This window comes from Pituophis catenifer, unplaced genomic scaffold (assembly GCF_029215685.1).
Source record: "Pituophis catenifer annectens isolate HBS135680 unplaced genomic scaffold, rPitCat1.0.hap2 SCAF_10, whole genome shotgun sequence".
NCBI lineage: Eukaryota > Metazoa > Chordata > Lepidosauria > Squamata > Colubridae > Pituophis > Pituophis catenifer.
The window spans coordinates 25,407,149-25,432,495 of NW_027256890.1; the positions used below are offsets into that span (position 1 = coordinate 25,407,149).

The 25,347-nt window shown below is 47.6% G+C and overlaps 1 protein-coding gene across 1 annotated transcript; it reads left to right on the forward strand.

The window, feature by feature from the left end:
• Positions 1-890: 890 nt before the first annotated feature.
• STIP1 (stress induced phosphoprotein 1) lies at positions 891-23,501 on the forward strand. The gene is made up of 14 exons (XM_070950871.1): positions 891-1,009; positions 8,245-8,454; positions 9,232-9,373; positions 11,785-11,926; positions 13,315-13,483; positions 14,466-14,592; positions 16,104-16,206; positions 16,401-16,521; positions 17,176-17,272; positions 19,014-19,138; positions 19,973-20,009; positions 20,743-20,846; positions 21,712-21,884; positions 22,937-23,501. The coding sequence occupies exons 1-14, from the start codon at positions 1,001-1,003 to the stop codon at positions 23,007-23,009; spliced, it is 1,632 nt and encodes a 543-aa protein (XP_070806972.1). The 5' UTR covers positions 891-1,000; the 3' UTR covers positions 23,010-23,501.
• The last annotated feature ends 1,846 nt before the right edge of the window (positions 23,502-25,347 follow it).

Consider the following 25,347-nt stretch of genomic DNA (forward strand, 5'->3'; position numbering starts at 1 on the left):
TCTCCTGTGTGAGCAGGGGGCTGGACTAGATGACCTCCAAGGTCCCTTCCCACTCTGTTACTGTTACCAGATGTATGCAAATTTACATATGCAATTTGAAAAAAAAGACTGTAAGGAGAGAAAGGGGGTTGGACTAGATGACCTCCAAGGTCCCTTCCAACTCTGTTACTGTTACCAGATGCATGCAAATTTGGAAAAAAAAAACTATAAGGAGAGAAAGTGTTTTACACAGCACTTTCTTGGGGGCGGGGGCAAAAAAAATAAAAACACGGAGAAAAAAAAATGTCAGGACTACAGTGGAATAAATCAAAACTTCCCAAACTAGAGGACAGGGGCAAAAAAAAAAAACCCACTTCCGGCTTTCCCAATTAAAAAGGAAAAAGCGGAAATGACGTCACTCGTTAAAAAGCCATTTAAAGCGGCGAGACAGGCTAGAAATCCGAAAAGCCAATGAGAATCATCGAAGGGAAGGAGAAGTCGGGGGGGGGGGGGGGAAGGAAACAAAAAAAAAATAATCAAGGCATCTAGCTATTGGTCAGGAGCTCTGATGACGTTAGGAACCCCGTCCCAATAGAAAGCCAGCGCGGACTTTTCCCCAAAACCCCGCCCCCTCCCTTTCTCCACAAGCCTGTCAAAAGGCGCGTAGCCAATGACTTTGAGGGCGGGCCGAGGCGGCGAACCAATCCGCGCGTCGCAAGAGGGGGTCGGGGGGACGGGAGAAAGGCTGGAGAGGGAAGGTCCGCCCCTCTTTTTTTTTTTTTAAGTCTCCCACCAACCAGCCGGAGGGGGCGGGGCGGCGTGCGGAGGCGGGAGCCAATCGGGCCTCGGGGGCGGGGCGGGAGCATTCTAGCAGGTTCCAGAAGGCGGGGTGGGGAAAAGGGGGAGAGGGGGGGGAAAGGCGGGCGCAGGAAGGAGCCCGAGAGCCAGACGGGAAAAAGCCGAAGGAGAGGCGGAGAATCGGAGGCGGCGGCGGTGGCGGAACTGAGATTTCCCCGGCGCCATGGAGAAGGTGTGTGTGGGGGGGGGGGGCGGGAGAGGGGGGGGGGGCTCGTGGGAGGGGAGGGAGGGAGTGCTGTGACTCCTGCAAAGGATTCTGGGAAATGCACGTTGAAGGGGGGAGGGGGGCTTGTCTCCGGGGTCGAAGGGGGGGAGTGGGGGGGTGGGGGGGGCTCCATGGGGTGGAGGGAAAAAGGAGGGGAGTCCGAGGCTGAGTGTGTGTTGGGGGGGGGCAGCCTCGTGGGGAGGGAAGGAAGGAAGGGGGAGCTCGCAGTGCATCTTGGGAAGGGAGGGAGGGAGGGGGAGGGAACCGACAGCCCTTCCCCCACCCCCCACGTGCAGCTCTCGGAAGGGGTGGGTTCCCATCATCCACCCAGCCTGCATGGCCCACTGCCCTCCTGCAGAGTCATGGCCTTACCCATCATCCCCAGCCTGCGTGGTCCACCTGCTTCCTTCAAAGTAATACCCTTACCCATCATCCCCAGCCTGCATGGCCCACCCGCTTCCTTCAGAGTAATGGCTTTACCCATCATCCCCAGCCTACATGACTCACCTGCTTCCTTCAAAGGAATGGCCCTTACCCATCATCCCCAGCCTACACGACTCATCCACCTCCTTCAAAGTAATACCCTTACCCATCATCCCCAGCCTGCATGGCGCACCTGCTTCCTTCAAAGGAATGGCTTTACCCATCATCCCCAGCCTGCATGGCGCACCTGCTTCCTTCAAAGCAATGGCCTTGCCCATCAGCCCCAACCTGCATGGCCCACTGCCCTCCTTCAAAGTCATGGCCTTACCCATCATCCCCAGCATGCATGGCCCACTGCCCTCCTTCAGAGTAATGGCCTTACCCATCATCCCCAGCCTGCATGGCCCACCCGGCTCCTTCAAAGTCATGCCCTTACCCATCTTCCCCAGCCTACATGACTCACTCTCCTCCTTCCGAGTAATGGCCTTACCCATCATCCCCAGTTCAGCTGGCTTCCCAGCTGTCCACACTAATGGTTGTTGAGAACTTACTAATAATAATTAACTGTTATTAATATTAACTATTGATTGTGTTAATACAGATAAATCACTTTTGAATCTTAGAGATTTTCGTGGCTTTATCTTGTCCGCTCTTAAGAGCTCGACAACCACAATATTGGGGTGAGGTCCAAGGGGAGCCAGCCTCGGTCCCCCTCCCATGCTTTTGTAGACTGGGCTACAGCTCCCATCATCCCCAGCCGGGCTATTCTCAGACCGAGGGCAGCCCCAAGCCTCAGATAGCTGGCTGGAGAAACTGTCCTAGAACAGGTTGAGTTTTAAGAGTGTGTTTACAGGTGATTTGCCTTATTGATGGGGCCTTTGACCTATGGATCTTGTGGGTTCTGAATGAAGACAAATTGTGTGTGTGTGTGAATTGATTCTGCTTGGAGGGTGTTTACTGCGCTGACGGCATCTCAAAGTGGACAAATTGGCTCAGATTTATAGGGATCCTGCTCTCTAGTCTGGGATCCTGCCTTTCTTGCAGGGACTTTCCATTTTTTTTCCCCCACGGGAATGGGATGCTTTTAAAGGACATTGATCCCATCCAAAGCCGTTTCCTGCCACAGTTCCCACCTTGGTCCGTTGTGGCTGGGTGGGCCTTAGCAGGCTCCGATCTGCAAAGGCGGCTTGTACGAGCGGGTGCCGTTTGGGCATGGAAGGCGCCTCGAATGTAAATGCTGCCTCTCCAGCAAAGCACTGGAAGCTTAGCGCAACCTCTCGGCTCTTTGAAGCTGTTTACAAAGAAGGAGAAGAAAAAGAGGGGCCAGCCCTAACTTTGCATGTCGCAGCACGATCGGCATCGATGGAAGGAAGACCTTGCGATCAAACCCTTCCCGAATCAGGGTGTCTTCTTCAGCCGTTTGGGATGTGCATGCAGGTGTTGGGTTTGCACATCTGGCTAAGATGAGCTCAGTTTGGGTTTTACAGCGGCGTAAACGAGAGGTCCTTGGCTCTGTTTGAGCTTGGTGGTTTTCTTGCCGACGTTTTATAACCCAACTAGATAACACCATCAGTGCCTGAAGGTAATGGGGATTGTGGAGATGAGGAAGAGGACGACTGTGGGGTCCTTGGTGCTCTCTGAGCTTGGTGGTTTTCTTATTTATTTATTTATTTATTTACTTACTTACTTACTTATTTTATTTATTTATTTATTTACTTACTTACTGATTGATTGATTGATTGGTTCAATTTATATGCCGCCTTTCTCCAGAGACTCAGGGCGGCTTACAATGCGTTAAGCAATAGCCTTCATATTTTTGTATATACCTGCTTAGTAGGGCTTTCGGCCCCCCCGTAAGCGGTGTTCTTTTTTATACAAAGTCAGCTTATTGCCCCCCACAATCCGGGTCCTCATTTTACCTACCTCGAAAGGATGGAAGGCTGAGTCAACCTTGCGCCTGGTGAGATTCGAACTCGCAGTAATTGCAGGCAGCTGGCAGCTAAGCGCTACTTAACAGCACTTTAGTCCACTGCTCCACCAAGGCTCCTTGCCTCCACCAAACCTCTTGCAGACGTTTCATGGCCCAGCTAGGTAACATCATCAGTGCTAGAAGGGAGTGGGGTTTGCTCTCATTTTATATTCTAGTGCCGTAATGGCGAACCTCTGGCACGCGTGCCACAGGTGGCATGCAGAGAGCCGCCTCTGCTGTTCCCTAGCCCAGCTCCACTGCGCATTCATGCGCACCTCCCACCAGCCAGCTGGTCTTCGGGTCTCTGCCGCACATGCGCGGGAGGCGGGGCACATGCAGGGATACATGCACGGAGGGGCAGGTGGGTGCAGGAGGCTTTCCAGGCCCAAAATGGGGCATTGGCGCGTGCATGGGGGGGGCACGAATGCACGGGATGCATGCGCAGGGGCGCTCTCATTGCACTTTGGGGGTTTGGGTACACGCATATGCATTAGCACGCATGCTTTGGGCGCACGGCACTGAAAAGGTTAATCATCACTGTTCTAGTGGCTTGCCCTGCCAGAATTTGGGGGAACCTTAAGAGGTTCTTTGCTTGGCCTCCGTACGGTTGGCTCGTTCTGGGATCAAACAGCCCAACCAAGGAACCCTCCCCCCCACCAACACCGACAGGGCAGCAAGCCACTAGACTATAAAATAAGAGCAAACTCCCTTCTACTAGCACTGATGATGTTACCTAGTTGGGTCACAAAATGTTTGCAAGACAAACAAGGACCCTCTAATTTCAACCCTGAGCTACAAATATCCTCCTTTAAATGGTATCAAACTAAGGCCACGATCCTCTCGGCATCCTGGTTTCTGATGCACTAAGTGTCAGGTTTCGATGCTATCTCAAAATAAAGCCAGTTGTGGTTTATTTGGTAAACTATTATTAAACTATTATTAAACAGTGTATTATTACACTGGGCCTGGTGGCTCAGCAGACTAAAAAGCATTGTGATTTAACACCAGCTGTCTGCAATTACTGTAAGTTCGAATCTTGCCAGGCTCAAGGTTGACTCAGCCTTCCATCCTTACTAAGGTAGGTAAATTGAGGACCCAGTTTGTGGGGGCAATAAGATGACTTTGTATAAAATATACAAAAGTATGAAGGCTATTGCTTAACGCACTGTAAGCCGCCCTGAGTCTCCGGAGAAGGGCGGCATATAAATCAAATAAATAAAAATTAAAAATAAAATAAAATAACCCGTGTGCGAACCAAGGTAATTGAAAACAACGGGTTGCTCTCTCTCTTCGCTTGGCTAAACAGGTGGACCTGGGACGTTTGGCCTCCTGCAAAACAGCGTCATCTTTTGGGGGTCAGGCTCGACTCGGAGCCGTGCCCCCTCCCCACTTCTGCCACTAATTAAAACTTTCCTGCCAGCCATCCTAATTGCACTGTTTCCTGGGTTGTGAAAAATGGTGCCCGGGAGGTGAAGCAATTGGCCTTTTAAATCAAGGTGCCAAAAACGGGAGCGAGAGCTGATTTCCGAGTAGAAAAAGGCAAAAAAAACCAAACCTGTAATGTAAGGCAGCCGGGGCGGATGGGTGTGATTATGTCAGGGTTTTTACAGCATAGCAACCTGGCTGGGATCCAACTACATGGCTTGAGCCTTCGGGCTTTTTTTTTTTTTGGTTCCCGCCTCCTTCCTTGCTCCATCCCAGGGCGATGGGTATCTTTGAAAAGCTTGTATTGTCGTGCCCTTTAAAAAAAAACCCAAAAAACTCGTTTTCCCACATTGCTAAACCGCGGAGGTAAGCAGCGCCCGGAATTCTTGCCTCCTCGGTGACATTTTGTCACGGCTCAAAAGGAATCGTTATTCTTGGCCATCTGTAATTTCAGCTGCTGGTTCCCCAGCTGAACGGAGCTGTGACTCAGAGGAAGCGACCTCTGGTGTGTGCTGTTTCCTCTGGGGAGAACGTGAGAATGTGCGGGAGGGACCTTATCCTGGGACTTGGGTCACGGTTCCAGACCCACGGGAGCTGCCAATGCTCGCTTTCGGGGTCCGTGAACAGGTGACGGACAAACACTGATAGATGGATGCAGGTTGGCCCTTCCATCTTCCTAGAGCAGTGTTTCTCAACCTTGGTAGCTTGAAGATGGGTGGACTTCAACTCCCAGAATCCCCCAGCCAGCGGTGCTGGCTGGGGGTTTCTGGGAGTTGAAGTCCACCCATCTTCAAGCTTCCAAGGTTGAGAAACACTGTCCTAGAGGGAAGAACGTGTGAATGTGACTGTTGCACATACCCCGAAAATAAGACCCTGTCTTATATTTTTGTTGTGCCCCGAAATAAGCGCTTGGCCTTATTTTCGGGGAGATCTTATTATTTTGGGGTGCGTGGAGCAAGATGGGGCTCCTCTTGCCATCTTACCTGATTTCCAGCTCTGCGTTTAAATATTTTCGGCGAGGGCTCCTTTTTTGGGGGGAGAGGGAGCCTTGGTGGCGCAGCGGACTAAAGTGCTGTTAACTAGCACCAGCTGCCTGCAATTACTGCCAGTTCAAATCTCACCAGGCTCAAGGTTGACTCAGCCTTCCGTCCTTCCGAGGTAGGTAAAATGAGGACCCGGATTGTGGGGGCAATAAGCTGACTTTGTATAAAAAAAAGTACACCACTTTGGGGGGTGGGGGCGAAAGCCCTACTAAGCAGGTATATACAAAAGTATGAAGGCTATTGCTTAACGCATTGTAAGCCGCCCTGAGTCTCCGGAGAAGGGCACCATATAAATCAAACCAATAAATAAACAAACAAACAAACAAATAAATAAATAATAATAAATAAATAAATTAAAAATTTAAATAAATAAATAAATAAATAAAATTTTAGCGCATGCGCTCAAAAGCCCAATTGGGCTTATTATCAGGGGATGTCTTATTTTTGGGGAAACGGTAGATAACAGATACCCCGAATGTGATTTTCTTCCATTACCGGTAGTCCTCGGCTTACGACCACAATTGAGCCTCAATTTTCTGTTGTTAAGCGAGAGAGTGAATTTTGCCTCGTTTTACAACCTTCCTTGCCACAGTTCTTAAGGAAATCTTTGCTGTTGTTAAGATGGTTGCAAGGTTTTTAAGTGAATCTGGCTTTCCCCCCATGGACTTCGCTGGTCGGAACGTGGCAAGAGGGGATTGTGTGATCCCAGGAGGACTGCAACCGTCGTAAAATATGAACCAGTGGCCAAGCGTCTGAATTTGGATCACGTGATGTTGCAACGGTCGTAGGAGCGGTGCGGTGGCCTACAGGTGGAGCTCCCGCCTCACAATCAGGAGGCTGTGAGTTCGATCCTAGGTAGAGGCAGGTATTTCTCTCTCTGCGTACAATGAGAATATATCGGCTGAACAAAGCTCTGCATTAGTGACAGGAAAGGCATCCGGCCAGTAAAACGCTCTGCTAGCTCCATTCAGTTACCCAGACTCCACCCTGCAAGGGATTATGGGGTCGTTAAACGAAGATGATGATGATGCAATGTTCATAAGTGTGGAAAATAATCATAAATAGCTTTTTCCAGTACCATTGTAACTTCGGTCACTAAATGAACTGTTGTAAGTCGAGGACTACCTGTACCAAGATCCCAAGTGACTTCCCAGAATGAAGGACTCAGTGCCACTTGGCAACACCGGTTCTCCCAGTGGTTTACTCAAAGCAAGAGTTGAATTCCAGTGCCTAGCAGCCCATCCAGCAGAGCCAGCTGTAAAAGGAGGAATAATTTAACATCTGGAGGGCTAGAGTTTTTTCTTCTGTTTTTTTTTTTTTTTAATTCCAGGAGCAAAGCTTAGCGACCACGTGATTCGCTTAACAGCCGTGGCAAAAGAGGTGGCAAAATTGGGCACTGTTTCACTTAGCCACGGAAGTTCCGGTCCCAAATAGGGTTGCAGGTTGGGGTCTATCTGTATTATTCTTAAGACTTTAGGGAAATTATATTATCCAGGTTTTCAGGAGGCAAGTGGACTTTCTTATTTTTGTTGTTGTTGTTTTTTCTTTGAAGACATTTCACTTCTCCTCCAAGAAGCTTCTTCAGCTCTGACTGCATGGCGGAGAATGGAAGGGTTGATTTTCCTTGCAGACAGCTGGTCCTTTGCATCCTTTTAGAGGGTCGTTGAGGCCACTTGGAGGTTTATCTGTATCCTCAGGGTCACCTGAGTAGTGCAAATAGTTCCTGTAGTTTGCAATTTTTTCCTCTGGAAATCCATTCCTGCTCCCACACCGTTCAAAGGGTAAGGTAAAGGTAAAGGTTCCCCTCGCACATATGTGCTAGTCGTTCCCGACTCTAGGGGCGCTGCTCATCTCCGTTTCAAAGCCGCAGAGCCAGCGCTGTCCGAAGACGTCTCCGTGGTCATATGGCCGGCATGACTCAACGCCAAAGGCGCATGGAATGCTGTTCCCTTCCCACCAAAGGTGGTCCCTGTTTTCCTACTTGCATTTTTTTACCTGCTTTCGAACTTGCTAGGTTGGCAGAAGCTGGGAGAAGTCACGGGAGCTCACCCCATTATACGCGGCGCTAGGGATTCGAACCGCCAAACTGCCGACCCTTTCGATCGACAAGCTCAGCGTCTGAGCCACCGAGCCACCACGTTCAAAGGGTGTTCACCCCAAATTGTGTAGCTAAAAGTCTGTAGAGATTCTCAGTCATCCAGGCCATGGTTCTCCCAAAGATGCTTTTTCAGAAGGCAACTGGACTTCTTTGTTTTTTATTTTTTCCCAGGTTTAACATCTCACTTTCTCTCTCTCTCTCTCTCTCTCTCTCTCTCTCTCTCTCTCTCTCTCTCTCTCTCCAGGTGAACGAACTGAAGGAGAAAGGTAACAAGGCCCTCAGCTCCGGCAACACCGCCGAAGCCATCAAGCACTACTCCGAGGCCATCAAACTGGACTCTGCCAACCATGTGCTCTACAGCAATCGCTCTGCTGCCTACGCCAAAAAGGGGGAGTACCACAAGGCCCTCGAAGACGCTTGCAAGACCATAGAGCTGAAGCCCGAATGGGGCAAGGTGAGACGAGAGGGGTTGCCAGGTGCTTTTGAAACCTCTTCGCTTTGGTGCCGTTGTAAAGGATGAGTCCAGGTAACTCCTGGACTTAACACCAATCCTCAAAGTCACAAGGGCCCTTGGGAAAAGTGACTTACGACCGTTTTTCACACTTACGACCGTTGCCACATCCCCTTGGTGACATAATCAAAATTCGGACGCTTGGCAACTGACTCATATTAGAACAGCTGCAGAACTCAAAGACTTGGTTCCCTCCATGGGAAGACATTGTAAGGCCGTCATTCATGCTAAAGGTTACCCAACGAAGTATTAACCGACATGAGGATCATTTTTGCATAGCTCATTTTTTCTATGGTGATCATTTTTGTATATCTCGTTTTTTCCACATGTTTCACTTTTTTTCTTTATACCGTAACTGCTATTCTAATAGCAAATCCTTCATAAAAGCTATTGCATTACATTGTTGATTAAATTATCTTTCCACTGATATATAATTTTATGGTACTACTCCCCCCCAAAAAAGTTTTGTTATTAGCTAGTTTTAGAAAATACACTTTTCCCAAAAGGTTTCCCCAATTTTGGCCACTACTGTAAACCAGCATTTATTTCCAATGCTGGCCAAAAAGGCCCCCTTGGGGTTAAAGAATGCTTAACACACAATTGCAGTTATGCACGACAGCTGTGGATTTGTTTAACGACCGGGGGTGTGTGTGGAGGGTGTCTGGTTTCTCTACGGACGAGCTTTCGTCTTTGTCTGATCTGTTCTCGTGCTCTTTGCAGGGTTACTCTCGAAAAGCAGCTGCCTTGGAATTCCTGAATCGTTTTGAGGAAGCGAAGAAGACGTACGCGGAAGGGCTGAAACACGAGCCGGACAATGCCCAGTTGAAGGAAGGCCTGCAAAATATGGAGTCCAGGCTGGCAGGTGAGGGGAGGGGGAGGAGGAGGAGGAAGAGGAAGAGGGTGTCTCCCTGACTTGGCTAGTGTTAGATTTCTGTTGCAGCAATCCGGAATAGATAGGACCTGTCTCTTGAGCAGAAATGAATAGACTAACACTAACAGTTAAGGAGAAAGAACAAACTGATTGTTATATGATATGGGAAGCATTTTACCAATGGTTAGAGAATAAGAAAGGAAATTGGAAATAAAGGAAGGAGACAATAAGAAGAATAGAAAATACATTGTTAGATTTCTGTTGCAGCAATCCGGAATAGATAGGACCTGTCTCTTGAGCAGAAATGAATAGACTAACACTAACAGTTAAGGAGAAAGAACAAACTGATTGTTATATGATATGGGAAGCATTTTACCAATGGTTAGAGAATAAGAAAGGAAATTGGAAATAAAGGAAGGAGACAATAAGAAGAATAGAAAATACATTGAGGTAGAGATAAAAATAAAATGGCAATTGATAACATGAGTATGAGGAGAATAACCATGTTTAATGTTGTTACTGTATTTTTATTAGAAGATACGTTATGAAGGAAATGAAGAGTTACACAAGGTGTAATCGTTCAATGTTTATAATTTGTGGAAGGATGTCGCGCAGAAATATTTGTACTCCGGCGACACACTGCTTAAGGAGAGATGAAACATATTTTTTAAAGTGGAAAATAAATAAAAAACATGAACGAAAAAAAGAAAAGCAGGCCAAACCGAGGGCTGTGCAGCCTTTCCATGATGAAGGAGGGGTACACATCATTGATCCCCAAAACTGGCTGGGGTCCACGTAAAGGACTGAATAAAAAACAAGATATGTGGTAGATAGTCATGGGAGTGCTGCGGTGGCCTAGAGGTGGAGCCTCTCGCCTCACAATCCGGAGGCTGTGACTTCGATCCTAGGTAGAGGCAGATATTTCTCCCTCTTGGCACACTGAGAATATATATCTGCTGAGCAAAACTCCGCCCTGGCGACAGGAAGGGCATCCGGCCAGTAAAACACTCAGCTCCGTTCAGTTGCCCTGACTCCACCCCGCAAGGGATTATGGGGTCATTAAAACGATGATGATGTGGTAGATAGTCATGGAAAGATCCGGTACAGGGAGCGCTCGATTTACAATCCACATTTGAGCCCAATGTTTCCGTGAAGCTTAAGTGTTGAGTTTTGCCCCATTGTACAACCTTTCTTGCCAAACGTTGAGGGAATCACTGCCATCATTTAAGTTAGTCACATGATTGTTAAGAGAACCTAGCTCCTTACCGACTTTTGCTTGTCAGAAAGTCCCAATATTGGGGTCGCGTGAATCCCAGGACACTGCAACTGCCGTTAAGTATTGCCGAGCCTCTAAATTTTGATCGCGTGACCGTAGGGATACTGCCATTCGGTTGTGGCCCATCAGCGGCCTGTGCAGATTGTGGCTGATTCTGACAGTGAGGAGGCTGGTGTGGTGTTGCGCCAGCAGCCTGTGCAGCTGGCACCTGAGTCAGACAATGAGGAGGCTGGAGAAGATGTGGTGCCAGAGGCAGGGATTCAGCCAGGGCCTTCAGAACCTCCAGAAGCTCCTTTAAGTGAAGAGGACGAAGAGGAGGAGCCTCTTCTCGATACACGGGTGCGCAGAGCTGCCAAAAGGCAGGAGTGGCTCCTCAAGAGGAGGTCTCCTCGAGAGTAAGGCTTGGGGCTAATTGGCCATTCCCTTAGCCTATTTAAGGAGGAACGCCGACTGAAGCAATTTGTAGGGAACAACTTTAGTTCATTCTCCTTCGCGTCTGGATTCTCTGCAAATTGCTTCTGGGCTTTCTGCCAACCTTAGTAAGATTGTGATTACTTTATCTTTGGTTTCTTGTAGGCTGTGAAGGAAGTTTATTAACAGCCTTTGTTTGGAAAAGACTGAGTTATTTTAGTAAATATACATTAACGACACACAAGGCATACAATACCCCTGTAGGTTTTTCCACATTGTAAAGAAGAGAAATAGGAAGTACAAATGCAGCACAAAACGGAGGAGGCAAAACAGAGGAGGGAAAAGCTCCAAGCTGTCTCTTAGGGGTCCCAATACAACAAGCACTTCGTTTCAGTTACCAAACGGCCCTCATTGGCGGACCCTGTGTCTACGCCCTATTCCAGTTCACGAATATACTGACGTAAACGAACCGTTGTAAGCCGAGGACATACCTGTCACACAGTTGCTAAGTGGCTTCCCCCGTTGACTTTGATGGTCAGAAGATGGGCCAAAGGGCATCCCACCCACCCCAGGACACTGCAGCCGTCATAAATAGGGAGTCAGATGGGTGAGACGTTAAAGTTGAAAAGGGCTTTGGCAACCCACCCCCTCCAAGGAAATCCCCCTAAAGACCCTGACTCCTTTCTCTTTTCTCTCCCCCCCCCCTCACTTCCAGAACGGAATCTCATGAATCCTTTCAACATGCCCAACCTCTACCAGAAGCTGGAGAGTGATCCCCGCACCCGAAACCTCCTCAGCGATCCGAGTTACAGAGAGCTGATAGAGCAACTCCGCAACAAACCGTCGGAACTGGGAACGTGAGTGTCTTCGGTGGGTTTTTGCGGGGGGGGGGGAGAGGGGGGCAGAAGGGGGCCTGATCCCTCCCAGCCAAGGTTGCACCTTCCTCGATCGGAACCGAAGGTCTCCTAGCTCAGGAATCCGTCTGCTACCGTTCAGGGTCTTCCTTTAGAGAACGTCTCCTGGGACTTTTATCTAGAGTTCCGTACAGGAACTTCAGGATATTAACAGAATAACAGCTCTGTTGGAAGGGACCTCGGAGGTCTTCTAGTCCAACCCCCTGCTCGAGCAGGAAACGCTACCCCATTTCAGAGAAATGGGTTGTCCAAGCTCTTCTTGAAAACGGAATGAGGGAAGGAAGGAAGGAAAGATAGATAAAATAACAATAAGTGTTGGAAGGGACTTGAAAATCTTCTAGTTCAACCCCCTGCTCGAGCAGGACACCCTATACCGGTGATGGCAAACCTTTTTTAACTCTGGTGCCGAAAGCGCCCATAATTTAATGACCCCCCCCATGCCCTGCCCCCCTGTGCATGTGCGCACAACACCCCCCCGCGCACCCCGTATTGAGCCTAGCAGGCCTTCCTGAAGCCTCCAGAGACAGCTCGTTTCCAGACTTCCAGTGGGCCCGTTTTTTTTTGCCCTCCCCAGGCTCCAGAGGTTTTCCTGGAGCCTGCGGAGGGCAAAAAACGGCTTCCCCCACCCCTCTGGAGGCGGGAAATGGCCCATTTCCTGACTTCTGGTGAGCCTGGTAGGCTCTTTTTTCACCCTCCCCAGGCTCCAGAGGCTTTCTTGGAGCCTGGGGAGGGCGAAAACTCCCTCTCTCAACCCCCTGGAGGCCAAAAATGCCCTCCCTAGAGCCTCAGCGCGAGCCCTGTACTTACCTGGCATCCAAAACGGGCCACATGGAGACTCCTGGGAGGGGTGGTGCGACGTGGGCAGGGCAGCTGAAAATCAGTTGTGTGGTGCGTGTGTGCATGCTGGAGCTGAGCTAGGGCAACAGTTCATGTGCCTTCGGTTCGCCATCAGCCTCTTCTTGAAAACTTCCAGTAACGAAGCGCCGACAACTTCCGAAGGCAAGTCCTTCTATTGATCTAGCAATCGTTGAATACTAACTCTAATTCACCTTCATGCTTTCACGCAGCCCCTTGGACTGCGCCTCCCGCAAAGGCACATCTTTGAGAATTATAGTTTCCTAATCCACACGGGTCGTAAAGGAGAGAGAGAGAGAGAGAGAGCAGCAAAATCCGATTGGCAAGACTATGCAGCCCCGTGGCCCAGTCTAAATAAAAATGGTTCTTAAACCATGTTAAAGCTTGGCTTCCTGCACTGGAGCAGCCTACCATGGAGGTGCTCTGAAGTGCTCAGGCTGGGCTTTGCCCTTGCTTGTCTCCCTGTTGTGTAACAGGAAACTGAAGGACCCCCGGGTTATGACGACGCTCGGGGTGCTGCTTGGAGTCGACTTAGCCAGCGCTGATGATGACGACGAAGCCATGTCTCCCCCACCTCCTCCACCCCCCAAGAAAGAGCCCAAGGCAGAACCCATGGAGGAAGACCTGCCCGAAAACAAGAAGCAGGTATCGGCCTCTGGCAAGACTGGCAGCATACGGAATGAAGGGAAAGGGGAAGAAAAGGAAGAAAATTAGAGAGGAAGGGAGATAGGGGAAAGGAAAAGAAAGGATAGAGGAAAGGAAAAGAAAGGAAGAAAATTAGAGAGGAAGGAAGGGAAAGGAAGATAAAGGAAAGGAAGATAGAAGAAAGGAAAGGAAGAAAATTAGAGAGGAAGGAAGGGAAAGGAAGAAAATTAGAGATGAGTCTGTCTTGATTTTAGGGTTAGTTTTAAAATTTTAATAATTGATTTTAATTGACAAGTTTTAAATTATGGGCCAAATTTATAAATTATTTTAACTTTATTTTTAACTGTGATGTTTTGTATAGATGTTTTTATTTTGGCTGTTCACCGCCCTGAGTCCGAAAGGAGAAGGGCGGTATAGAAATTTGAATAAAGTAAGGAAAGGAAAGGAAAGAAAAATTAGGGAAGGAAAGGAAGATAAAGGAAAGGAAGATAGAAGAAAGGAAAGGAAGAAAATTAGAGAGGAAGGAAGGGAAAGGAAGATAGAGGAAAGGAAAGGAAGAAAATTAGAGATGAGGGGAAGGAAAAGGAAGAAAATTAGAGACGGAGGGAAAGAAAAGGAAAGGAAGAAAATTAGATGAAAGAAGGGCAAGGAAAGGAAGAAAATTAGGAAGGAAAGGAAAGGATAGAAGAAAGAAAAGGAAGAAAATTAGGAAGGAAAGGAAGATGAAAGGAAGATAGAAGTAAAAGGAAGAAAATTAGAGATGAAGGAAGGAAGCAAAATGAAAATTAGAGAGGAAGGGAAGGAAAGAAGAAATCAAGGGAAGAAAGGAAGGCTTTTAGGTATCTCTAATCTGATTCTCAGATAGTGGGTGGCCAGCAAGGAAAGCTGATAACTCCTTTCTAGGCCCAACAATTTGTGTAGAATTTTCTGCCAAACCAGTCTTAAAATCTCCTTAATCAAGCTGTATCTGCTGATTTTTCAGGCCCTGAAGGAGAAGGAATTGGGGAACGAGGCCTATAAGAAGAAAGACTTTGAAAAAGCTTTGGAACATTACAACAAAGCAAAAAATTTGGATCCAACCAACATGACTTATATTACTAATCAAGCAGGTGAGGTGGGCGGTAGAGGTGGGAACAAGCTCGCAGGTTTAAAAAGAGAGCAGCAAACTCCCCCTCCCTTCTAGCACTGATGATGTTCCCTAGTTGGGTCATGAAACGTCTGGAAGAAAACAAACCAATTCAGAGGACTCCACAGTTCCTTGGCTACAAATATTCTCTTCTACTGGTTTAAACAAGGACATAGTTTAAACATAGTTTTAACAGGGACGCGGTGGCTCAGTGGCTGCTGAGCTTGTCGATCGAAAGGCCGGCAGTTCAGCGGTTCGAATCCCGAGTGCCGCGTAACGGGATGAGCTCCCGTGACTTGTCCCAGCTTCTGCCAACCTAGCAGTTTGAAAGCCCGTAAAAAAATGGAAGTAGAAAAATAGGCACCACCTTTGGTGGGAAGGGAACAGCATTCCGTGCGCCTTTGGCGTTGAGTCATGCCGGCCACATGACCCACGGAGACGTCTTCGGACAGCACTGGCTCTTCGGCTTTGAAACGGAGATGAGCAGCGCCCCCTAGAGTCAGGAACAATTAGCACATAGGTGCGAGGGGAACCTTTACCTTTACCTTATAGGTTTAAAACAGCACAACAGGGTGAAGCTGGAGAATTCTGCCGAGTCCCTTGAGGGATAATCTTACACAATTAAATAGTAGCCGTCCCTGTTTCCATAACACACATTTTAAACTGTTGAAAACCTTGGAAATAGGAAATACGAACCCAGGAATTTATTAAAATAGAACAAACTGGCTTTATCTTGTTTCTAGGTAGGTCTATTGTTTGCAGAATACTCTGGAGAAAACACTCACTGTGCGGCCAAATTTTAGGCATCAGGCAGGCCCGCCCGTGGGTGGACATGATGGAATGCAGGTAGTCCTCGACTCACAACCACGATTGAATCCCAAATTTCTGCTGCTGAGCAAAACGTTCGAGAGTTTTGCCCCCGTTTTTAACGACGTTTGTTAAGTGAATCGCTGCCGTTGTTAAATTAGTCCACACAGTTGTTAAGCGAATCTGGCTCCCCCGTGGACGTTGCCCGTCAGAAGGTCGCCAGAGGGGGTGACGTGACCCCTCCCAGGACGTAAACGTGAATCAGTTGTCAAGCCTCCAAGATTTTGATCGCGGCGAGGCTGCAACAGCCGTACGTTTAAAAAAAACGGTCATAAGTCAATTTTTCTTCCGGTGTCATTCGTAACTTCGGTCACTAAACGAATAGCTGTAAGTCAAGGACTACCTGTACCATCACCGACCAAGCCTTATTTTTTTTTTCCCCCCTCACCCAAAAGAAAGATAAGCGTGCGAGGAGGTGTTAAGTTTTGTTACTTAGGTTTTGTTGCTATTGCGTGGCCGTTCAGGGGGACGGATTCCAAAGCCCATCCGCCGCCTCCAGCTAGCGGAGAGAAGACGAGACCAACTTCATTGGGTGGGGGAAGGCCCCCGTAGTTCTCCCAGTCTCGCACCTTTTGTGTTTGTGTCTCTTGTGTGTTTGTTTACATTCATTCTCCCTTTGGCTTTCAGCCGTGCATTTTGAAAAAGGGGAATACAACCAGTGCCGAGAACTGTGCGAACAAGCCATCGAGGTGGGGCGTGAGAACAGGGAAGATTATCGACAGATTGCCAAGTAGGTGGCCTACATTCCTGGGATGGTTTTCTCAATAGTAGCTATTGCTATTATTGCCCTGAGGATGGAATTGGTCCCTTCCAGGCCTGTCACTCAACAGGTGGGCCGAGCATTTTGGCTTGCCCAAGGACTTCTCCCATAGCTGGATGATGACTTGTTGTTGTTGTTGTTGTTGTGATTGTCGTTGCGTCTAGAGCTTACGCCCGAATTGGGAACTCCTACTTCAAGGAAGAAAAGTACAAGGAAGCCATTCAGTTTTACAACAAGTCTCTAGCTGAACACCGGACTCCAGAGGTGCTGAAGAAGTGTCAGCAGGCAAGCAGTTCCGAGAGTCTTGTCTGTAGCTCTGGTGGTTTTGATAGGCATTTATTCCTGTTTCTACACTCTTCCAGCTCCTCTTTTTATTTAAATATATATCCCACCTTTATTATTTTTTATAAAGGCATCAAGCAGGCTTAATACCCCTTTCTCCTCCTCCTCCTCCTCCTCCTCTTTTCTCCACAATAGCAACAAACCTGTGAAGTGGGTTCGGGCGGAGAGAGAGGAACTGGTCCAGAATGTGCCTAGGTTGGAACTAGAACTCACTGTCTCCCGGTGATTGGCCCCAAATCACCCAGCCATCTTTCATGCCTAAGGCAGGACTAGAACTCACCATCTCCCAGTGATTGGCCCCAAATCACCCAGTCATCTTTCATGCCTAAGGCAGAACTAGAACTCACTCTTTCCCGGTGATTGGCCCCAAGTCACCCAGTCATCTTTCATGCCTAAGGTGGGACTAGAACTCACGGTCTCCTGGTGATTGGCCCTAAGCCACCCAGCCATGGCCTAGAACTCCCCATCTCCTGGCTCAAAGTCACCTAGCCATCTTTTCACGCCTAAGGCAAGACTAGAACTCACCGTCCAGTTGCTCCTTCGTACCGGACCTTGTTCCTGGATGGATAACGTTTACACTTCCTTCTCTTCCCCCAGGCTGAGAAAATCCTAAAAGAACAAGAACGGGAGGCATACATCAATCCTGAGCTGGCTTTGGAAGAGAAGAACAAAGGCAACGAATGTTTCCAGAAAGGTGATGAGGTTGCACCTGGTTTAGTTGTTGCTTGCAGGATAAAAACCTTGCCGGACTTAAATCTATGTCTCTTCCCTCCCCGCCACCAACTGGAGGAAAAGCTCTCCCTACACGGGCCCCATTAATAGCCAGTGTTTCTCAACCACAGCAACCTCTAAGCTTATGTGGATTTCAACTCCCCATGCCCAGCCGGGGAATTCTGGGAGTTGAAGTCCACACTGCTTGAAAGTTGGTAAACTTGAGAAAAACACCACATTCGGCCACGGGCTTCCTTTGCCAGCAGCTTAAAACTTGCGGCTTCTGCAGAAGCGGGCAAAATTCAGCAAAGATTGGATTCTTCCCTCCATGTCGCTGGAGGAAGATGCAGTTCCTAACAGTGGAATGATTGGATTAATTGCTGGAGAGAAAAAGCATTTGCTGATTTACGCCCCGAATCCACTTCATTTCTCCAATCTGCTTCCTTTAAGGAAGATGGCAGGCGCAGTAAGAAAGTCCCAACATTATTTCCCCACTGGTGGTGGTTTTTTTAAAAAAATTTGATTTATATGCCGCCCTTCTCCGGAGACTCAGGGCGGCTTACAATGCGTTAAGCAATAGCCTTCATACTTTTGTATATTTATACAAAGTCAGTTTATTTCCCCTACAATCTGGGTCCTCATTTCACCTACCTTAGAAAGGATGGAAGGCTGAGTCAACCTTGAGCCTGGCAAGATTCGAACCCTGCAGTAATTGCAAGCAGTAGATGTTAGTAACAGTGCTTTAGTCCACTGTACTATCGGGCTCAAATTTCAAATTTTTCAAATTTTTTTACTACCGGTTCTACGGATGTGGCTTGGTGGGCGTGGCAGGGGAAACTGAAAAATTCCCATTTCCTCCTGATTAGCTGGGACTCGGGAGGCAGAGACTAGATAGGGGCGGGGCCAGTCACAGGTGGTATTTACCGGTTCTCCGAACTACTCAAAATTTCCGCTACCAGTTCTCCAGAACTGGTCAGAACCTGCTGAAACCCACCTCTCTTCCCCACCCCCGGCAGTCATTATTCAGAGATAACAGTAGTAGCCAAAATTGTGGAAACCTTTTGGGAAAAGTGTATTTTCTAAAACTAGCTAATAACCAAACTTTTTTTTTTTTTTTTTTTGAGTAGTAGCATAAAATTATATATCAATGGAAAGATGATTTAATCAAGAATGTAATGCAATAGCTTTTAGGAAGGGTTTGCTATTAGAATAGCCGTTACAGCCTAAAGGAGAAAAGCGAAACACGTAGAAAAAAAACAAGATAGACAAAAATGATCACTGTAGAAAAAAACGAGATGTACAAAAATGATTCCCATGTCGGTTAATACTTCGTTGGGTCACCTTTAGCATGAATTAGGGCCTGACAACGTCTTCCCATGTAGTGAACCAAGTCTTTGAGTTCTCTAGCTGTTCTCATGTGAAACCAAGATGGAATGATGGCTTCTATTAACTGGGTTTGATTGCTGGGTTGCTTCTGACTAAACAGTTTCTTTCGTCAGCTCCATAGATTTTCAATTGGGTGAAGGTCTGGGCTATTCCCAGGCCATTCCAGCAGTGGAATAGGATTATCTTGAAACTCCAAAGAAAAAAAAAAGTGGTGTTATTAGCCATCAAACCTCAAAAATACACTTTCCCCAAAAGGCTTCCACAATTTTGACCACTACTGTATACCTCCTTGGAATCTGGAGGCTCCGTCCACCCAGTGACGGTCTTTTCTCCCACAGGGGATTATCCACAAGCCATGAAGCACTATTCGGAAGCTATCAAACGCAACCCCAGTGATGCCAAACTGTACAGCAACAGAGCAGCCTGCTACACCAAACTCTTGGAGTTCCAGTTAGCGCTCAAGGTGAGCATCTCAGCCGTAGAGAAGCTGTGGCGACCTCTGGTTTCTTTTCTAATCTCTGCGTGCGGAAAGCCAGCATGTCCAAAAGACTCAGGAGATAGAGCTACGAGAGACCTTGGAGGTCTTCTAGTCCAGCCCCCTACTCAAGCAGGAGAACTTATACTATGTCAGACAAGTGACTGTCCAGTCTCCTCTTAAAAACGTCCAGTGATGGAGCGCCCACAACTTCTGGTGGCGAGCTGTTCCACTGGTTAATTGTCCTCAATGTTAGAAAGTTTCTCCTTCATTCCAGATTGCTTCTTTCTTTGATTAGTTTGCAAGCATTGTTTCTTGTCCTGCCTTCTGAGGCTTTGTAGAATAATTTGACCCCTCCTCTTCTTTGTGGCAGCCTCTCAAATACTGGAATACTGCTATCCTGTCACCCCCTAATTCTTCTTTTCTTTAGATTACCCAGACCCAAATCCTGCAGTTATGTTTTATTCCCCAGGCCTTTGATCATCTTAGTTGCTCTTCTCTGATTCCCCCCCCCCCAAAGTCTCAACATCTTTTTTGTAATGTGACCAAAATTGGTTGCAATAGTCCAGGTGTGGTCTTGTTGAAAAGATGTTAAAAGGCATTTAAATGTTAAAAAGTCTCTTTTCTCTTTTTAAATCTGAAACGGAACGCTTGCCATGCCTTCCGTTTATAATCTGAAGTCCATTTTCCCAGATTTTATATTTATATATATATATATATATATAAGTTAAAATACATCTATAACAAAAATACATCCATAATAATTACACAATTCAATGTCATTCTGACAGTACTTAATTATTCGTCTTTTTCGTTCTGCAGGACTGCGAGGAATGCATCCGTTTAGAACCCGCGTTCAGTAAGTAGATGGATTTGAATCTCTGGACTCTCCAAGTATCTATGGGGCATGGCTAGGGAATTCTGGGAGTTGAAGTTCACCCCATCTCCAATTCGGCCAAGGTTGAGAAGCATTTGCTTCAGCAGTTAAATCCTCATCGTGCCCAGAGAGAGAAATATCTGCCTCTACCTAGGATCGAACTCACAGCCTCCTGATTGTGAGGCGAGAGCTCCGCCTCTGGGCCACCGCACCACTCGATTAAATGTTCTAGATTCAACATCTTCTTTTAATGATCCCATAATCCCTTGCGGGGTGGAGTCCGGGCAACTGAATGGAGCTAGCAGAGCATTTGAATGGCCGGATGCCTTTCCTGTTGCCAGTGTGGAGTTTTTGTTCAGCAGATAATATTCTCATTGTGCCCAGAGAGAGAAATATCTGCCTCTACCTAGGATCGAACTTACAGCCTCCTGATTGTGAGGCGAGAGTTCCACCTCTAGGCCACCGCACCGCTCTGCTAAGAAAGGCTCTCGAATGAAGTGGGGAGCGGTGAAAGCAAAATCTTTTGAGCTAGAAGCGGTGTTTCTCAAGCTTTGGCCCTTTTGACGATGGGTGGGATTTCAACTCCCAGAATTCCCCAGTCAGCCATGACAAGCAAAGCAAAGCCGGGCTAGAGAATTCTGGCAGTTGAAACTCAATCATTGGTCAAGCTATCTAGCCTTCAGAAGGTGACGGCCGCTCCTCTTCGCTTTTGCAGTCAAAGGCTACACGCGCAAAGCGGCGGCATTGGAAGCCATGAAAGATTACACCAAAGCGATGGACGTCTATCAGAAAGCGCTGGAGCTGGACTCGAACTGCAAGGTGAGGACTCGACCAGACACACCCCTGACAGGGGAAGGGAAGGGCAGAGGACGCGGGGCAAGGGGTGGCCTGGTTATCCTCTGTTAGTCCCAAAGGATAAGCCTTTGCAGACCGTCCTCGACTTACGACAGTTCATTTAGTGACCATTCGGCACTGAAAAAAGTGACTTAGGCCTGGTTTCACACTTAGCAGTAGCACTTAAGATTTATATACCGCTTTACGGTGCTTTTACAACCCTCTCTGAGCGGTTTACAGAATCAGCCTCTTGCCCCCCCAACAATCTGGGTCCTCATTTTACTGACCTCGGAAGGGTGGAAGGCTGAATCAAGGTTAAGCCAAATCAGGATCGAACTGCTGGCAATGGGCAGCCTGAAATACTGCATTCTAACAGGGAAGGAAGGAAAGAAGGAAGGAACCAAGAAGGAAGGAAGGAAGGGCAATAGCAATAGCACTTAGATTTATATACAGCTTCACAGTGTTTTACAGCCCTCTCTAAGGGGTTTACAGAGTCAGCCTCTTGCCCCCGACAATCTGGGTCCTCATTTTACCCACCTCGGAAGGACGGGAGACTAAGTCAACCTTGAGCCTGGTGAGATTTGAACTGGCAAATTGCAGGCAGCCGGCAGGCAGCAAGAAGTAGCCTGCAGTACCGCACTCTAACCACTGCCCCACCACGGCTCAATTTAGAACCGTTGCAGCGGTCCCCATGATCAAAATTGGGATTCTTGGCAACTGACTCGTATTGCCCCAACAAGCTGAAACTGCGGGAAGAAATAAGAACGAAAGGCCATAATTGGGGAATGCTGTGTGCTTGCACAACGATTGTCTTCTTAACATTTTTTTCTCCCCGGTGCAATTCTTACAGGAAGCTGCCGAAGGTTACCAGCGCTGCCTGATGTCCCAGTACAATCGCAACGACAACCCCGAGGACGTGAAGCGCCGGGCAATGGCCGATCCCGAGGTGCAGCAGATCATGAGCGATCCAGCCATGCGGCTGATCCTGGAACAGATGCAGAAAGATCCACAGGCACTAAGCGAGTGAGTCAGGGCTGGGGAAATCCGTAAGATGATCCTGAGCCTTGGTCTTCACCAAGTTGCTTGCTAAGGAATGTAGCTAGAGCAGGGCTGGGTAATTCATTTTCCCTTGGCCCCTATTGTAGAGGGCCAAGCCAATAGGGCTGGGAAGGTGCGTATACATATTTTTTTTTAGTCGTTTAATGACCCCGTAATCCCTGGCGGGGATGGAGTCTGAATAGAGCCGAGTGTTTAATGCCCGGATGCCCTTCCTGTCACCAGAGCGGAGTTTTGTTCAGATATATTCCGGCTGGGTAGGCATGGCTGGAATGGGAGGGTTTTCATGTGACTGATGGAAGTGAGTGACATCGAGTTGGCCACACCCACCCAGGTTTTGTGGCTCCTGCTATTTTCTGTGGGAAATGGGTCCAAATAGCTCTTTTAAGTATTTAAGGTTGCAGACCCCTACACTAGACCGTAGAATTCAATATAGTTACTGCCCTGGGATAGAAGTTGTTTTTCAGCCTATTTGTCCTTGTTTTTATTGCCCTGTACCGTCTGTCAGATGGTAATAGTTCAAAAAAAAAAAGGGGGTGCCCAGGATGAGATGGATCTTTAAGGATGTTTTGAACTTTCTTAAGGCAGCGAGAACTATAAAGTTCTTCCAAAGAGGGGAGGGGGCAACCCATGATCCTCTGGGCAATGACGTTGACCCTCTGGAACGCTGTCCTAGCTGCCACTGTGCAATTGGCAAACCATAAACAGGTGCAGTAAGTTAAAATAGTCCCTATGGTGCTGCGGTAGAAGGTCACCAGCAGTTTCTCATTCAGTTGTTGTTTTGTGAGAAGTCTCAGGTCGTATAATCTCTGCTGGGCTCTTTTGACCAGGGCTGCAATGTTAGTGCCCCAGGCAAGCTTCTCTTTTTATGATAACACCCAGAAACTAGATTAAACTAGATTTCGGGTTTTTGAAGCCCTTCCAGATTTGCTAAATGTTGGCAAAGAACAGTGGGGGGAAAAATAACTTCACGGATCTTCCTAACCGCATTCCCTCCCTCTCTCTCCTTTTCCCTGCAGACACTTGAAAAACCCCGTCATTGCTCAGAAGATCCAGAAGCTGATGGATGTTGGCCTGATCGCCATCCGGTGATAATACTGACCATCCTCCGCAACTTTTCCCCCGGTTGAAAACAAAAGAAAAATAGGCAGCCTTGATGGACTTTCTCCATGAAATCGATCCACTCTCGGGGCCATCTCTCTCTCTCAGCAAAAGGCAGAGACTCACACCTTTGAGACACGTGTCCCGCCTCTTGCCCACATGCGTGCTCGTAAACCAACCATCCACCCTATTTCGGCACCGAAAAAATATCGGCCTTTTCGTCCATCGTCCCGGCCTGTTGCTCTGTCTCTCGGTTATAGCCCCCTTGTTGTGAGCTGCCATTTTCTCTCTCCTTTTTTATTTTAGGGGGGGTTTCCCTCTTCCACCCCCACCCTTGCAGTTTTCAATTCTCTCGGCCAGCAACTGTGGCCCCGACGAGCCTCGTCACTTTTTTTTTTTTTCCTGGTTTTTCGTTCGGCTGTGAGGCTGTGGTTAACTTTGGTCTCCTTTGCACATCCAATTAAAAAAAAAGGAGCAAAATTAGATCTTTTCCGAGTCGCCTCTTTTCAGCAAAACTTTCCTCCCCTTCAATTCGGCAGATGAATCAAACCACGCTAACGGGAGATCAGGCCGGTTTGTTACAGGTAGTCCTCGACTTACGACCGCAGCCGAGCCCAACATTTCCGTCACTAAGCGAGGCAGTTGAGTTCGGTCCCCATTTTACGGCCTTCCCTGCCACCATCGTTCAATTAACCCCTGCAGTTAATCACACCGGTTGTTAAAGGAATCCAGCTTCCCCGTCGAGTTTGCTTGGCGCAGAAGGTCGCAAAATGTGACCCCCGGGACGCTACCACCGTCATAGATATGAGTTGGTAAGCGTCTAAATTTTGATCACGTGATGCTGCAGCGGTCGTAAGTTTGAAAAACGGTCGCAAATCACACTTTTTCCCCATACCGTTGTAGCTTTGAACAGTTACTAAATAAATTGTTGGAAGTTGAGGACTACCTGAATAGCATCTTGAGAAAGGAAAAGTTTTGCGTATGGTCTAAACGATCAAAATCCTGTTGAAAGACCAGCTGTTTGTTTCCAACTGTTGCTCGTCTGATATTCTGCACCAAAAGTTTGCATTCTGCAATCGGCCCTTTTTACAGGGCCGATTTAATTCGTTGGGTTTTGGGTTTTTTTTTTTTTTTTTTAATATTTTTCCCCCTCTTCTTTTTTTGCTCATCTGCTCTCTGTGACAATAATTCCGTGCAGTTATTCTGAAGTACTGTATTTTTCAGACTATAAGACACACCTAAATTTAGAAGAGGAAAACAACAACAAAAAGTTTTCAACCTCCCTTTTTTAGGGGCTTTTTTAGGCCCGTTTTCAAGGCTTTTTTTGGCCCATTTTCAAGGCTTTTTTCGGCCTGTTTTTGACTTTTTTTCGGCCTGTTTATGAGGTTTTTTTTGGCCTGTTTATTCTGGAAAAAAGGGCCAGAAATGGGCCCAAAAAGCAAAAAAAAAAAAAAAAAAAAAAAAAAAAAAACAGGCCGAAAAAGCCTCAAAAACAGACCAAAAACCTTGAAAATGGGCCAAAAAAAGCCTCGAAAACAGTCCAAAAAAACCTGAAAAAAAGCCCAAAAACAGGCCGAAAAAAGTTGAAAAAAGGCCTGAAAACAGGGCATGCGGAGGCCAAAAAATGGCTGGCGGGTAGGTGGGACTTCGGCAATATTCAGTCTATAAGACGCACAGACTTTTTCACCCCCTTTTGGGAGACAAAAAAGTGCGTCTTATAGTCCGAAAAATACGGTATTTCTGTCGTCCTTGACCCCTGGAAGATTTTAATCATCTTTAAAAGTGCCTAAGGCTTCGTCAGAGGGTGATTTTTTAAAAAAGAGTTTTTGGGGCAGAGGAGTTGTGCAATCTGGAAAACGTTGCGTCAGCTTTCCGGATTGGCGCAATCTTGACACTCGCAAAAGGAAGGTCTTCCATTACTGTGGAATTGCAGCCGGCAACATCTGTGTGGCAAGACGTCACATTTTATATTCCTCTGTAACGGCTGAGTTTCTTGCCATTTTAATATAGGCCACTTCTGGCTAACCTTTTTCTCTTCGTGTGCCAAAAGCGCGACTTCAGGAAGGCCCGTTTTTCGCCCTCCCCAGGCACCAGAGACTTTTCTCCAGCCTCTGGAGGGCAAAAATGGCCTCCCCGGCCTCCGGAGGCTGGAAACAGACCCGTTTCCAGACTTCCAGAAGGCCTGTTTTTCATCCTCCCCAGGCTCTGCGCGGGCCCTGCACTTACCTGGCATCCAAAACATGCCATGTGGACACTCCTGGGAGCCTCCTGGGCCCAAAAACGGGCTGTGGGGGGTTCACACCGCACACTGCCCCACGCTCCACATACA

Coding starts and splice junctions, on each gene's coding strand:
- STIP1 (XM_070950871.1), top strand. Junction 17,273..19,013: donor CAACGAATGTTTCCAGAAAG/GTGATGAGGTTG, acceptor TTTCTCCCACAG/GGGATTATCCACAAGCCATG. Junction 20,010..20,742: donor CCGTTTAGAACCCGCGTTCA/GTAAGTAGATGG, acceptor TCGCTTTTGCAG/TCAAAGGCTACACGCGCAAA.